This window comes from Cervus canadensis, chromosome 2 (genome assembly GCF_019320065.1).
Source record: "Cervus canadensis isolate Bull #8, Minnesota chromosome 2, ASM1932006v1, whole genome shotgun sequence".
Taxonomy (NCBI): domain Eukaryota; kingdom Metazoa; phylum Chordata; class Mammalia; order Artiodactyla; family Cervidae; genus Cervus; species Cervus canadensis.
In genome coordinates this window covers 22,131,055-22,147,541 of record NC_057387.1, presented here as the reverse complement: position 1 = coordinate 22,147,541, position 16,487 = coordinate 22,131,055, and the positions used below count along the sequence as shown (strand labels likewise).

The following is a 16,487-nucleotide window of genomic DNA, read 5'->3' as shown; positions in this document are numbered from 1 at the left end:
GGGTTAATGTGAGGAAAGAAATACCTAGGTTGGATAAGAACACCTGTATTCATATTTGATTTTACTTTCTGTAAAGCTTCTATTTAATTATCTTACGTGATGAAAGAATCCAAGTAGACATCAAAAGCATGACTAAACACTTATCTAGAATCTGGTATCTGGTTCCCCTGTGCAAAATGGGGTCTTCCCTCATGGCTCAGGCAGTAAAGTATCCTCCTGCAATGCAGGAGATGTGGGTTCGATCCCTGGATCAGGAAGATCCTCTGAAGAAGGGAATGGCAACCCACTCCAATATTCTTGCCTGGAGAATCCCATGGACAGAGGAGCCTGGCAAGTTACAGTTCATGGGGTCACAAAGAGTCAGACATGACTGAGCGACTAAGCATGCATGCACATTCAAAATGGAGGTAATAATGACTAGGTTATTCCTCTAGAAGCTCAGACCAGGAAAATGCCTTAAAAATCACCTGGTTTCAACTACTACATTTTATAAAGGAGGACAGTTAGGCCTCTGGAGAGTGTACTCCCAAGGTCATATAGTTATTTAGTAACAGAGCTGGGACCAGAAAAAGGATCTTTTTGATTTTTAACTTAGACTTTTCTCTTCCTCACTGTCTCTACCTAAGCCTAGATGACATTCATTTATTCTAAAACCACCAATTTAATGAAAATAGCTAAATGCATTTTAAATGTGCATTTTTAAAAAATGAAGACTATATTGTTTTAAGTTACCAGTGGCCTAGGTAAGAAATGTGTTGTCTACTTATCATTCAGATCTGTTCAAGAGAAACTGCTCAGTCATGTCCATCTCTCTGTGACTCCATGGACTTCAGCCTGCCAGTCATCTCTGTCCAAGGGATTTCCCAGGCAAGAATACTGGAGTGGGTTGCCATTTCCTCCTCCAGGATTTGAGAGAATGCTCAGTTCTAATTGTGCCTCCTGAGTCCACTTTATTCACTCAAACGTTTTTTATCTTTCAAAACAGATTGCAAGTGCAACTTCTAGTCGAAGCTTTCTTTCTCTCACCATCCCAGTTAAAATGAATCACTCTTCCTTCTGGGTTCCCATAGGTTCAGTATTTTTTAAAGCTTCAGGACAAAATTTATTAGTAGGTCTTGAAATCAATTCAGTGGGTCACTCCCAAAAAGAAAAATGGAATAGAAAATATCAAAGTGCATCCATCCCACAGAGTGCTGGTTAACATTACTTTGGGGAATTTGTACTTCAGTTGTGTGTGTTTGTGTGTGTGTGTGTGTGTGTGTGTGCATGCACTGGATTTCAGTATGAAGTGTAAAAAGTTTAATGTTTGACTCCTTGCAACTCTGTGGACTGTAGCACCCCAGGCCCCTCTGTCCCTGGGATTCTCCAGGCAATAGGACTGGAGTAGGTTGCCATGACATCTTCCAGAGGATTAACCCACGTCTTTTACATCTGCTGCATTGGCAGTTGGATTCTTTATTACTCACACCACCTGGGAAACTCAAAACATATGCATCTATATCTATATGGCCACCTATCTCTTGGAAGGTTGGGGCTGTCTTCATCTTTGTATCCCTCCTGCTCAACATATCACCTGCTGTGTACAAAGGGGATGTTGATTGGAATTATTATGTATAAAGAATTAGAAGAACAAAGAGCAGGTAGTGTGGAGAGGAAATGACTACTTGAATTAAGTATAAACTTTTTGCTTTCTTTACTTTGAATGTTAATATTAAGTTGTTGTTTTTTCACGCTAGTATTATTGCAACCAAGAACCTGCGTTTGGTATCTGTGCTGTGGAGTTGTCTCCCGGTCACCTTCAATGTCCCGTGTGGTGTGGTATAAATAATACTTCCTGCTAATGTTGCAGCTGTCATTCAAGGATCTTAAATTGCTTTAGGAGCAGGATCTGGTGATGAGTGCCTGGCTCCACTTGGCAGGTGCTGGAGTTAAGAACTAGTGACTGGGTGAAATCTCTGGGCTCCAGTCTGACGCCTCCCTTCACCACCTCCCACCCTCTTTTTTTCCCTCATCCCTTAGAGGGAGTAGCCTTTGACCCTGCCTCTTTGAGCTGGTGTAGCTAGTGGAGAGTTTGCAAAGATTTCACTGAACTGGAAGAATGGCCCTTGCTTTGGAGGTAGCTCAGGTGTGTGGACTTCGCAGTGGTAGTTCAGTGGTAAAGAACCTGCTTGCCAGTGCAGGAAACACAGGTTTGATCCCTGGGTTGGAAAGATCTCCTGGAGAAGGAAATAGCAACCCATTCCAGTATCCTTGCCTAGGAAATCGCATGGACAGAAGAGCCATGGGTTCGCAGAGAGTCAGACATGACTGAGCACGCATCGGCGCGTACACACACATGCACACACGCAGGTGTAGGGGGAGGTGAGCAGGATAAGAAAGGCCATTTCTCTAACTGCCTCAGGGCTTGAAAGGTCCAGGGAGAAAACCTGGGAAGGAGCTGATTAGAGGTGAGCTTCTGGATATCAAAGGAAATTAGAAACCCCTCTGATGAGTCCTTCTCGAAGATTTGCACCTGATAGGAAGGGGATATTCCATATGTGGTCACCATTCTGTGGGCCATTTTGTATACTTGCAGTCCCACCATCACCTTGAATTACTCCCCTTCCCTATTTCCTGGGAACTTCTGGGGGGTCAGCCCCCCTCTCTTTTAGGAGAAACTGTTAACTGCTTAATTTGGGCCTGGGAGACTCTGCAAGAGTGAGAGCGGAGTCCTAGCTAGGAGTCAGGTTACACCACTTGTGTTTGAGTTCACGCAGCATGTTCCTCTGTCAGGGATTCCGCAAATATCTCCCGAGGTAAAAAAGGAAAGCGGGCGCGCTCCAGCACCCAGAGCAGCGAGCCCAGGCCCAAGCGCGGGAGGCAGCCAGCCGCCAGGGCCATGTCGCCGTAGCCTCGCAGTGTGGCCGCCGGCTCGCTTCATGCCGCGGTGCAGCTGCACCACGTTCCTGGGCTGAGGGGGGAGACCGGGCACGTGCTCCTCCCCATGGGTTGCCCACCATGTCTAATGGATATCGCACTCTGTCCCAGCACCTCAATGACCTGAAGAAGGAGAACTTCAGCCTCAAGCTGCGCATCTACTTCCTGGAGGAGCGCATGCAGCAGAAGTATGAGGCCAGCCGGGAGGACATCTACAAGCGGGTGAGTGCTGGGGGGGCTGCCACTCCGCTGGGGTGGTGGGGGGCCAGTGTGGACACATCAAGATGTTGAGTTGTTCCTATGTTCCTCTTTGTACTGTGCGAAGTAGCGAGGGAGGCGGTTCCGGGCCGGCTCTGGTCACCTTCACGCCGCGTGACCTTGGACAAGCCCATTTCGCCCCTTTTACTTCCTACTCTCCTGCTCTGTAAAAATAGGGAGTGGGATTAAATCAGAGGCTCCAAAAGTCTGGTGTGGAATTGTGGAGAGCAATCACCTTGGGAGCTCCTTTATAAGTGTAGCTACATTCCTGACTCACCTCCAGGGATTCTGATTTAGTAAGTGAGGGGGAACTTAAAAATCAGCATTTTTAAACAACCCCTGGAGGAGACTGAAGCTGGTAGTTTTTAAGTCCCATGCTCTGCTTAGAGCAGGGAGCCTTCTAGTTCTGTCTGGCATGTGGGGGCAGGAAATGATGCCATGGAGGAAAGGGCAGGGATGGAGGATATTTCTCTTCCTTGAGAAATCCATGATTTGTTTTTGAAGATGATTATTCAGATGAGCTTCTAGGACAGAATGTTAGGCATTTTCATCTTCAGAACAGTTCACCTTAGAATGAAGAAAGGGTATTGATGGAATGAGCAGCCTGTTGGCCTTGGGTGGGGTGGGAGAAGGAATGGCAGCTTCCCTGGAAGGGAGGGCCATCTTAATTGATGGGTGAATATTATCATTATCTGTGTGTTGAGAAGAAGGTTGGGATGCATTACAGGCTGCTAGATAATGCTTTGGATCAGAGGAATAACTGGTGTCTATGAGACCCAAACCACTCTTTGGTAAATTCAACTATTATGAGCAGCTAAATCTGAGGCATTTAGCCCTATTTTCTGTCTTTCTTGGATTTCTATGTTTTAACCTGAATTTTCCTGAAATTGATCCGACTCATCTTTCATCTTTTATGTGGGTATACAGTGAGGTGGGCTTCCCTAGTGGCTCAGCTGGTAAAGAATCCGCCCTCAGTGCAGGAGACCTGGGTTAGGAAGATCCTCTGTAGAAGGGAAAGGCTACCCCACTCCAGTATTCTGGCCTGGAGAAATCCATGGACTATATAATCCGTAGGGTCGCAAAAAATCGGACACAACTAAGCGACTTTCACTTTCATGAGTGTGCCTCAGTGGAACTGCCAGTGGTTGAGGAGGATATTGCCAAGTGAGGGTTGGTAACAGAAAGAGGAAGAAGGGGAGCATGAGTGGCAGTATTTGCCTTGGAGTGGGAATAGTGAATAAATTTGCTCACTGTGCAGAGAAAGGAAAATTTTCCTACTAATTGTCTCTAAAGAAGGGCAGAAGGAGGGGACAATTTTTTTAGATAATTTGAGAGGATTTTTTTTAGCTTGAATCAAGTGACTGCTTGAGTCACTTCATCTCATTTAGTCTCACCCTCTGCTCTGCAGTGGCTAAGGAGACAGTCTTCAGGGAAACTTTGGGTCCGTGTGAGAGGACACCATTCCTCTCCTGGAGAAGTGTGATTAAGACGATTATAGGGACTTGTTGGGTGGTCCAATGGTTAGGATTCTGTGCTTCCAATGCAGGGAGCAAGGGTCCCATCCCTGGTTGGAGAACTAATATCCCACAAACCATGTGGTGCAACAACAACAACAAAAAATGATTATAAAAGCTGCACAGGAGCATGGTCTGGGGGCAAGAGAATATTGTCACATGCAGAGGTGACAACCGTTTTGTTAGACTCCAGTATTGCCATGAGGCTTCCCAGGTGGTGCTAGTGATAAAGAATCTGCCTGCCAATTAAGGAAATGTAAGAGACGTGGGTTTGATTCCTAGATGGGGAAGATCCTCTGGAAGAGGGCATGGCAACCCACTTCAGTATTCTTGCCTGGAGAATCCCATGGACAGAGGAGCCTGGTGGGCTACAGTCCATGGGATCACAAAGAGCTGGACACGACTGAGCAACTTAACATGCTTGTACACAATGGCATGAGTCCCACTCAGGTGGTAAAAATGGCCGTATCTCTTTTTGGTCATAAAAGCAGAGTAATCAGGCAGCTACTGGCCTCATATAGTTTGGGGAATCTTAAACTGTGTGGGGTCACAAAGGGACTAACACAGTTGAATGTGAAACACTTGCATGGGAATATCTGAGGTTGAGATTAAAAGGACCAAACTGCTCCATTTTTAAATGTCATAATAACTATTACTACTAGTAGGCTTTAACCTCTGAGCCGCCAGGGAAGCCCAGTAGGCATATAGCTACTGCCTACTTGAGTATTCTGTACTCCCTCCTTTCACTTCTCATCATACCTTTATTCCATTCACCTGTCAGATCACTCATCCCATTTTGCTGTGATGATTTGGGAAGCACCAACAGCTTAGGTTAACATGCCCTTATTTGGGAAGCAGAACATATGAAACCTTTATCAATCATTAATGTCATAGTTGAAATTAGTTTTTCACACTTTGAAGTGATGAGGGATTGATAGAAATCAGGGCAGTTCCACTTTGACAGAAGGATAAAGGATTAGAAAACCAGAAATCAGGAACCCTGGGCAACCAGAGACCTGGGTGAATTACTTAGCCTTTCTGAGCCTCTTCCAGTTCCTGCAGAACTGGCATTAAGAGTAATGCATAGCACCATAGGCACTGAAGATTATCTGTTGAGAGTATGAATACATAGCCACCATAATGATTAAATAAGAAGACGTATCAAAGCACTTTATAAACTTCATCACATTATACATATATGAGAGGGCAGTAGTTGTATGCCTACTAGTAGTAATAGTTATTATAATATTTTAAAATGAAGCAGTTTGGTTCTTTTAATTTCACCCTCAGATATTCCCATGCATATGTTTCACATTTAACTGTGTTAGTCCCTTTGTGTCCCCACAAGGTTAGGACCATGAATTAGCAGCCATGCTGGCAGAGACAAGGAGAGTGATATGTGATGTGTCACATGGTAAGTCAGGTAGCTCAGATAAGAATTTAGAGCCCTGTTCTGTGGCTAAACTTAGCTTGATTTTTCTTTAGTGCTGAAAGGACTCTTCTTTAAATACAGTAAAAGCATTAAATCATACTCAACTAAGTCTGCATTAATTTGGGTGTTGTATTCATGGTTCTCTTAAAGAAAACTAGTATTTGTGAAACATGTAAGAAAATTCTCTTGTGAATAGGATTTTTATCATTTTACATATATTTTACTATGGCAAACTTTTGTTGAGTTACTTGTACTGAAGAGTAAAAAATACTGTCTTAGAGACAAGCAAGCATTTCACTATGGTGACTATAGGGAATGGAAATGTGAGAAACTTTAGGAGAAAAGGACTAGAGAGAGGGTCTGTCTTTCTCTTTCCAAGTAGCAAGTCCTCCTTTATGTAGCTAATTGAGGGCGAGACTAAAGTAGATATACACAATTCTTAGTTGTAAAGGAAGCTATAAGGCTGTTTAATTTTAAGAGAAGTTGTAAGAGTTAGTTATATAAAAACCTAAAAGTATCAACTTCAAAGCAAGTAAATGTAAAAGGAGTTAAGAATTTCTTCTCTCTTTCAAGCTGTTCAGAGAATTAAGAAATAAAATAGTATTAAATTATACATAAGCATTGGTTCTGTGAGACTGGCTACTGTTTGTTGAGTGTTTAGGTTAAACTACCTTTAAGCTTCAGCTTTTGTAAATGACTAGACACACAGGTGGAGGCTGTGTACCCTCAGCACAGAACAACTAGGGCATGCACCTACATGATTAGGTGCTACCGCCCCCTCTTGGTAGCGTATATTAATTGTAGGTTCAGAGTGTGGGATAGACCATCTCTAAAGCACAGAAGGGAGAGATCATTGCAGTACACAGAGCTCCTGATTCTGGAGCAAAGTCAAGTCAGAAAACTGTAAGTGGTCTACAGCTGAGCATGGCCCACTCCCAGGGATACGGGCTTGTTAGCATTTCTGAAGTGCAGCTGCTCTGGTAAATAATTTCTGGGCGGCAACTTGGCGAACTTCCTCGTTGTTGTTGATTATCTAATCCTGCATCTTCTCATGATAGCCAAGTGTACCACCGCTAGAAATATGCCCAACCCTGGAATTTATGAAATCCACTGCTGTGTGGTAAACACCCAATCCCCAAACAGCACACTAAAACCACCATCTGCTGTGTTTTGCCACATGATGACTACTTACTTGTTAAGCTTGTTTGAATTTATTATTATTCAAGGTCATTTTTAAAAAGACTTAAGGTTCCACTCTAAGAATGGAATTTAAAATCTGACAAGGTCAGATCCTGTTGCTTAAGCAACAGGAGAAATTGAATGTTATCATCCTGGACCAAATAGAGTCTGTGTTGAATATGACATAATTGATGTTGGAAGTTAAAGTAGTTTTGGCCTTTAGGGTAGGAGTTGAAAGAGTTATGTTCTCTTGTTTTGTGCCCTTTAAACTGCCTGACTTCTTTGAGCTGTGGTTTCTCTTCTTTTGAGACTGGATATTTTTCCTGAGAATACTTTGATGTTTATACATAGCTTATTTCTGCAGCTAGGTTTTTAAAATGGCCCACTGACTTTACTTGCCTACCAAATTTTTATCACCCCTGCTATTCTGCTGTCACTGGGTGCAGTCGCTAAGAGTTAGGAACAAGACAGACTTGAGATGAAATCTCGGTTCTACCACTGGTTACCTGGGTTAACTTAGACAAATACTAGAATTTATCTTTGCTGAAGTGGGTGTTGTAATAATTTCTATCTTAAAGGGTCTGAAGGAGGATCATATGAGCCTATTAGTTGTAATCAGCACAGTGCCTATCACTTGGTAGTAAGCCGTCACGTAATTTTTGCCACTGCGGTGACAAACTGAGAGATGGCCAAATTATCCAGGTCAGTCCAGTTACTGAACATGTTCAATTTGGACCATTTTTTATTCTGAATCAGTTTTTTCATCCTCAGTAGTGGACTTGGGACCGTTTGTCTCAATTCTTCATTTTAGTTTGCCCATATATAAATAACATAATGTAATCCAAGTGTCTTTATAGAAGCAAAGTTACAGGTACCCTCAAATATTAATGTTTCTTAAAAAAAAAAAACAAGAAGAAAGGCTGAGTTTGTTAAGTTTTTTAATAAAATATTTTATTTAGTCATAATACAAAGTCCTTTGCTTTCACAGAAACTATTATTATGACTATGATTGGTTATAATTAAACATTTTTTTATCATCTTTGTAGCTTGGTCTGGTTCTAAATTCAGCTTATTTAGTGTATTTTTTAAGACCGGTGTTTCTTTTTAATGGAGATATAATTAACATATTGCATTAGTTTCAGGTGTACAACATAACGATCCAATATATATACACACACATATATATCATGAGATGATCACCACAGTAAGTCTAGTTCACATCCATCACCCCACATTTGTTGTTACTGTTCAGTCCTCAGTTGTTTCCAACTCTTTGTGACCCCATGGACTATAGTACACCAGGCTTCCCTGTCCTTCACAATCTCCCCGAGCTTGCTCAAACTCATGTCCATTGAGTCAGTGGTGCCATCCAACCATCTCATCCTCTGTCACCCCTTCTCCTCCTGCCCTCAATCTTTCCCCACATCAGGGTCCTTTCCAGTGAGTTGGCTCTTTGCACCAGGTGGCCAAAGTACTGGGGCTTCAGCTTCAGCAACAATCCTTCCAATGACTATTCAGGGTTGATTTCCTTTAGGATTGATTGGTTTGATCTCCAGTCAGTCAGCCCACATAGTGACAATTTTTTTCCTTATATGAGAATTTCAAGATTTACTCTTTTTATTGGATTTCTTTTTGGCTCAATGACTAATTTTCTTTGGTCCTAATGTGATGTCTTTAGGTTTTGGGAAATGTAATGAGTAACAGTGTATGTGCAGACTTACTGTGCTAGGCCCCCAAAAGTTCACTGAAGTCCGAAGGAGCTCCATCAGGCCGTGTAATTTAGGAACCTTGATTTGAACCAATGGAAGGCAATTACAAGAAGACAAGTATCTTTGAGGGATATAAAAATGTAGGGAGAGAAGTTTTAGACTCAGAATACTTGAATTCTGACTCCACCTTTCTCCTACTACATCTCCTTGGCCTGGTCCTTAACTTCATTGAACCTTAGTTTCCTAAGAGGGAGGCATGAATTCCTGTCCTACCCTCCTCCCTATATGTCGACTTTTTAATGTGTTAGATGTTTGAAAACTGTAAAGCATTATTGCTACCCTGCATACCTGGAGAGTGTATACCTTCTCAGATTACTGTCTAAAGTGACTGTTGCAGCTGCTGTTGCAGAGTGAGTGGTTTTCTTATATTTAACAGAGCTGACTCTGTCTTCTTTTTATAGTTGGATACCTTGTTTAGTCAGCTGCTAAGTTTTTTCCCCCCTATGTTTTACTTACCTGAACTTTAAGAAATATGTATAGTAAGGAAGTGGGAAAGGTGAATAAAGAGAGAGAAATAAGGGCTACTTTGGCCAAACTAATTTTAAACATTTCTGTAGAAGTCTGGTATGAACACAGTCTGTGTGTGCTGACTCCTCACTCTGCTTTCTGAGGTTCTTAAACCCTTGCTTGTGATTTCCTCTTCTTTTGGGGGAAAGACGTAGGAAGAAAGTAGGGAAACTTCGTTCATTAAATAGTTGTAACCAGTATTTGTGTTTTTGGTTAGAATTTTTTAAACTTCACACCCGTTAAAATGGCTTTGATAAAAACAAAACAGAGACAGAAAATAGCACATGTTGGTCAGGATGTGGAAAAAGTGGGAACTCTGTGTATAGCTGGTTGGAAATGGAAAATTGTGTCACTACTGTGGAAAACTGTGTGACAGTTTTTCAAAAAATTGGACATAGAATTATTATATGATGCAGCAATTCCAATTCTAGGTATATACCCAAAATAAGTGAAAGTAGGGACTTGAACTGATCTTTGTACATCCACATTCATAGCAGCATCTTTCACATTAGCCAAAAGGTAAAAGCAACCTAAATATCCATTGACAGATAAATGGATAAACAAAATGTGGTGTATACATACCATGGAATATTGCCTAGCCAAGGAAGGAAGCTCTGACACATGAATGAACTTAAAGGATGTTATACCAAGTAAAATAAACTAGTCACAAAGGGATAAATATATGATTTTACTTATGTGTAGTACCTAGAGCAGTCAGACTCATAGAGACAAGAGAATGATGGTTGCCAGGGGCTGTGGGGAGGTAGGGAATTGGGGATTTATTGTTTGATGGATATAAACTCAGTTGGAGGAAAAGTTCTGGAGATGGTTAGTTATATAATATTAATGTATTTAATGCCACAGAACTGTATGCTGAAAAATGGTTAAAATGGCAAGTTTTATATTAAGTATATTTTACCACTAAATTTTCTAAAAGCAACTCTCCCATAACTATCACAGTTACTTTAAAATTTTGTGAAATCCCTAACAAAAATAACTACCCCCCCTCCCGTTTTTGCATAACACAGCTCTTCTCATTTTTAAGAGCTCTTAATTAGATGTCATAATACTTACCTATTGGGAAGAGAATTTTTTTTTCCTTTGAATATTTAAGACTTATTCTTTAAATCACTAGGAAACAAATCTAAAACTAAATTCTGGAGCCTCATTTAATTTTAAACCACTTTCAACTAGCTCCTTAACTATGTCTATATAATTTATGCTTCTACATGAACTTATCACAAAGCCACTTCTTTTTTGTTAGTTATGTATATTCATGTTTACACGCTGATAAAAGTAGCATGATATAGTTGGAAAAATAGGCAGAAAAATTCTAAATTCCTGTCTCAGATGTTTACTTTGTTTACATCATCGCCTTAGCCATTCATTGACTCATGTCTGTACACATTCGTTCGGTCATTCAACCACCTACTGACTACTATATGCCAGTGCAACAGTGCTGAGTGCTGGTGGAGAAAGTTATCAATAAATGCATAAAAATGCTATAATAAGGGCTACCATAGAGGTATGTACCAATTGTTCCGTAATACTAAGGATGACAATTAAAGTCTTTAGGAAAGTCCTTGCCAAGCATGTGAAGTTTGCATTGAGTCGTAAGAAATAATAGAGCGAGGAATGGGATAAAGCATTTCAGGCAGAAGAAACAGTATTTATAAGGGCATAGAAGGTTGAAAAGGTGATTCTCTAGTGGCTCAGACAGTAAAGAGTCTGCCCGCAATTTGGAAGACCTGGATTTGATCCCTGGGTTGGGAAGATCCCCTGGAGAAGGAAATGGCAACCCACTCCAGGATTCTTGCCTGGAAAATCCCATACTCGGGGGAGCCGGTGGGCTATAGCCTGGCAGAGTTGCAAAGAGTCAGACATGACTGAGCGACTCACACTCCGGAAGCATGAAAAAGCATTGTATGCTTAGCACATGTCAGCTCTTTCAATATGAGTAGAACTTGTGGTGGTAAGATGAGACTGGAAAGGTAAGCAGGAGACAGATAATGGGGAGCTTTGGATTCATCCATTCATGCATTAATAAACATTATTTTGGTGCCTACTATATTCCAAGTACTGTGCTAGAAGTTGGGGCTTCAAACATGCGTAAGACACAAGTGATAACAGAGTCTGATAGGAGGCAGTGATAGCGTATGAGTATAAAGAACTCAAATGAGGCCTCTCTAACCCAGCTGAATAGAATAGACAGAAGGAAAATCTACTTGGATGCATGAGACAAGTGCTCGGGCCTGGTGCACTGGGAAGACCCAGAGGGATCGGGGGGGGGGGAGAGGGAGGTGGGAGGGGGGATCGGGATGGGGAACACATGTAAATCCATGGCTGAATCATGTCAATGTATGAAAATCTGCAAAGGATTCTTTGAGGACCCCTGAGCTTTGTCGTCAAAGGAGAGTCAGCGTTGGTTAGTCAGTGGGAGAGAGGAGGTGGTGAAAGGAAAGAAGCAAAAGCTTAGAGACAAGAAACCACATAGAGTGTGTGTACGGAGAATTTGAAGTGGTCTTTTGTTGCTAAATTTGAGTTCTCAACATAGAATGAGGCTGAAGGGTATGCTGGACATAATCCTTTGTGCTGCTTTAAAGACTGTAGACTTCATCCTGAGGAGGACAGGTACGAAGTCATTTATGGGCCTTAATGTTGAGACAGTTCAAAAGTAGGTTGGAAAAGAATTTCCAGACACAGAGCATTTCAGAAGGGAGTGAGTTTATTAAGAACAAAGAACAGAGATAATGTGGGCACTGTAATCACAGCGGGCCAACTTCCTGACAGATCAGAGAAAGTTGATGCTTTTTATGGGTTAGTAGGCAGTTTTTGTAGCTTCTGGACAAAATTCCTGTGGGAAGCTTGGCATTAGGTGATTGGTTAGGGCACTCCTGGATGACTACTGGAGTGGGCATTTTTGCCTAATTTGGGGTCAGGAAGCCTGCTGATCACTGGGGCTTCTGGCAACAGTTACAAAGGGCTCAGTCAGTTTCGGAGGTGACCTTGGTTCTGGGCTCTGGTTCTGTGGCCTTGATACAAGGCCTCACACCTGTGGCCTTGGGGCAGGACTCCATACTTAAGCAGGAAACATGCTAGATCCTTCTGGTGGGAGGGGAAGATGGATTCAAGGATGGTAAGGCAGGAAGTCAGGAGAACAGAGAGGCCAACCAAGAGATGGTATAGGCCTAAATGAAGGCCATAGCAGTAGGAATGGAGGGGAGGGAGCTGGTCTGCGAAATATTTGGGAGGTAAAATATCTGTAGCACTTGGTGAAGGATGAGGGTGGAGGGAAAGGAACCAAGAAGACAGCCAGGTTTCTGGCTTTGACAAGTTGCTCTTTCTGGGTCCCTGGTTCTTTATGTATAAAATGTGTGGGCCAGACTGGGATTGACACTGAAGTCTCTCCCAGCTCTGAAGTTCTGTGATTTTGAGCAGCCTCTTTGGATACTCTCGCCCTAGCTAAGATAGCCACTTCCCTTCTCTCAGTCCCCCTGATGCTGACTCGGGAAATGAGGTGCCAGCAGAACTGAGATGGCTTTAAGACTCCAGCCAATGTCAGGAAAACCTAGTGCTGTTACCAGGTAGCTGCAGTTATAATTAGCCCAGTTGCTAGGGAAAAATTGAGATTCAGTAAGCATGAACTGCCAGAAACAGCTTTTCTCAACTGGATGAATTTGTTTGCAAGGACAAAGAGGATATGGATGGAATGTTTTTAATGTGCTTTTGGAGAATTCAGTTTTTTCCCAGTGTATAGAATGTGTTAAAAGCAGAAAATAGGTTTGCGCTTGGGCTACTTAACATCTTGTCTGTGGTTGTGAGTGGATCTGAAAATTCTGCTCTGGTATATATTTGGAAAGCTGGAAAGTTACTTTCACTTGAAGGGAGATAAATAAGAACATAGAATCACAGTTTAGAGTTATAAAAGATCCTGAAGATAACCCCCTTCACATTTTAGGAAGGCTTTTTATTTTAAAATAACTTTAGATATACAGAATAGTTGCAAAAATATAGAGTTCCTATATACTATATTTACTTTGAGGGCAGGAGGAGAAGGGGGTGACACAGGATGAGATGGTTGGATGGCGTCACTGACTCAGTGGACTTGAGTTTGAACAAACTCCAGGAGATATTAATGGACAAGGAAGCCTGGCATGTTCTAGTCACAGGGTTGCAAAGATCTGGACATGACTTAACGACTGGACAACAACAGCAGCTTTCCCAAATGAATAAACCTTTTATTTTAAATGTAATGAGGCCAAGGCCCAGAATGGTAAAGTAACTTGCCTCAGATCATACAGCAACTTAACCATGGGTTGAACCTAGAATCCAGGAGGCCTTGCTTCCTGTTCAGGCACTTGCAATGACTTTCTTGGCCTTCAGCAAAAGCTCAAGGAATCTATATGCTTAGCAGAAGATTAGACTTTCTTTCCTTTTGTATTACTGGCCTAAAATAGAGTATATATAGCAGAAGCAAGAGTTCTTCACTGATAATTGATTCTGTATCCTGTGCCTGCTATCAAAAGAAAATATTTAGTTATTCAGCCTACATACCCCTTCTGTAGGCGTTTCATTATTATATGTTTCCAAAAGCCATTGGGAACTTTGATGGCAGGAGGCAGTGTGTTATGCTTCCTCCTCTGGCCCCTGCCATCTCATCTAAGCAAATTCAACCTCCCAGAGAAATGAGGCACTGTTGTACATGGAGAAGGTACTGAGCAGGGGGCTGGTGCAAACTGGAAAGGGGCCCGCCCTATCATGTTAAGTAGCAGCTAATCCACCCACACACTGAAAGACAGCAATCTGGCTTGGTACATGCTGTTCTGTAGAGAGCTAAGTAATAGTCAGGTGGCTCTTCGCCAGGCAACTTCAGAAAAGACTTTGGGCGGCACTGGGCAGTTATCATCCCTGTTATTTGGAAACTTGGCTCCAAGAGGTTGGGAGTGAATGAAAGGCACCAGCTGCCTAGTCATGCCAGCTTTTCATCTCACCCTCCCATAAGGTCCCACTGGCATGCAGGGCAGGAAGCCACTTCTTTCTGTACACAGAGCCTTAGCCACATGGGGGCTTGAGGAGGAAGCCCTCCTCTGAGGCCCTGGGGTGGGTGGAGCGAGGCTGTCAGCATGAGGACCATGATCTGGAGCTGCCAAAAGAGGTTCTGGGCACTGTCTGAATGCCAGAAGTAGGCTAGTCCTTCCAGGTCACTTTTCTTTGATAGATTTCAGAGCTTCTTCCTGAGGCCACATAGGTGACTTGCCACACCGAGAGATACTCCATCAGACTCCTCTATCCAGATTCTCTCCAGTCAAGCGCCATACAAACATAAACCTTGTCCTTCCCACCCAGCACAACTCAATTGATGTCATGATGTGTTGCCATCACTCTGTTTTTGTTTTTTTTTTCCATCACTCTGTTTTACAGTCAGGAGCAGCAGAGTCCAGAGCTGGGTGCAAGAGTCTTCCTGGCACAGAAATCAAACAATGGTGCTGGACCTCCGGGGCTTGGAGGAGGAGATCCCTTAGAGGCAGGGAGCAGTCTCCATTGAAGTCTTGTTTTTCTCTCCTATCCCTTCCAGGCTGTGGGATTATGGAGAAACCCAGGTTGCTGCCAGACCATTTGAAGACTCAGAAAACTCGGAGTCAGAATAGTAGTACTGGTCCCTGTCAGTCTCTCCAAAGCTGGGGGTGAGAGAAGAGAGGTTCCTTAAGCTATGGAAAGCTTGGTTTGTAAGGGCCACTTGGGGGCTTGGCTGATCTGCTGCAGGTGGAAGGTGGTGATCAGTTAGAAACAGAACACCACTTCATGCTTTCTCTACCATCCTTTGATGCTTAGGGCTCACTTCCTAATTCTCTTTTCCCTCGTTCCTCTCCTATTCTCCCTACTTCTTCAAGGTGTCCAAGTATGTCACCAGTGTCTCAGGGTCTTGATAGGCTGTGCTCAATGGTTCAGTCATGTCCAACTCTTTGCGACCCCATAGATTATAGCCTGCCAGGCTCCTCTGTCCATAGGGATTCTCCAGGCAAGAATACTGGAGTGGGTTGCTATGCCCTCCTCCAAGGGATCCTCCCAACCAGGGATCCAACTCAAATCTCTTACGTCTACCTGCATACACATGGAAAATAAATGCTAAATGCTTTGCTTTAAACTCTATGGAGGCGGGAGTCCATTTAGTATTTACTATGTATCAGGCACTATGCTATGCACTTTACGTATATTTAATCCCAACTGCATAATATCCCTATGAAGTTAGTGTCTTGTTCCATTTTCACAGAACCAAATTTGCCATTAATAACCTCAGGGGAGTATACATGATATCCTAGCAGCTGCATGGCCTAAATTCAGTTAATAAGCAAGGTCTTGGCACATCCTTTAGAATCTAAAGTTAGTTACTCATTCAAATGCAAATGATTTTTTTGTGTGTGTGAATAACTCTACATTGTATTAAGGTCTGACTAAAGAGAAAAGAAAGATCTCTAGTGAAATGATATCCATTTTCATGGTGCTTTTCACCAAGATTGTGGCAGGAAGTGGCGGCATTGTCTCATTGATGTATCTGCCCTAAAAGGTGGCATTGACCTTATTTTACTTGTTCAGTTCAGTTCAGTCACTCAGTCGTGTCCGACTCTTTGTGTCCCCATGAACCGCAGCACGCCAGGCCTCCCTGTCCATCACCAACTCCCGGAGTTTACTCAAACTCATGTCCATCAAGTCAGAGATGCCATCCAGCCATCTCATCCTCTGTCATCCCCTTCTCCTCCTGCCCCCAACCCCTCCCCAATCCCAGTATCAGGGTCTTCTCCAATGAGTCAACTCTTCGCATGAGGTGGGCAAAGTACTGGAGTTTCAGCTTCAGCATCAGTCCTTCCAGTGAACACCCAGGACTGATCTCCTTTAGGACGGACTGGCTGGGTC

General features: G+C 42.8%; 1 protein-coding gene across 14 annotated transcripts in view; it reads left to right on the top strand.

Annotated features, from left to right (window-relative positions):
- Positions 1 to 16,487, top strand: part of LOC122435175 (phosphodiesterase 4D interacting protein) — a 237,069-nt gene that overhangs the window by 82,994 nt on the left and 137,588 nt on the right. For 13 of the 14 annotated variants that reach the window (XM_043459169.1, XM_043459370.1, XM_043459377.1 and 10 more), the window contains exon 4: positions 3,028 to 3,138. In XM_043459169.1, coding sequence (XP_043315104.1) covers positions 3,028 to 3,138 — 111 coding nt within the window. Of the gene's footprint in view, positions 1 to 2,808; positions 3,139 to 16,487 lie in introns of those variants that run through there. The other variant, XM_043459344.1, reaches the window with a different exon arrangement.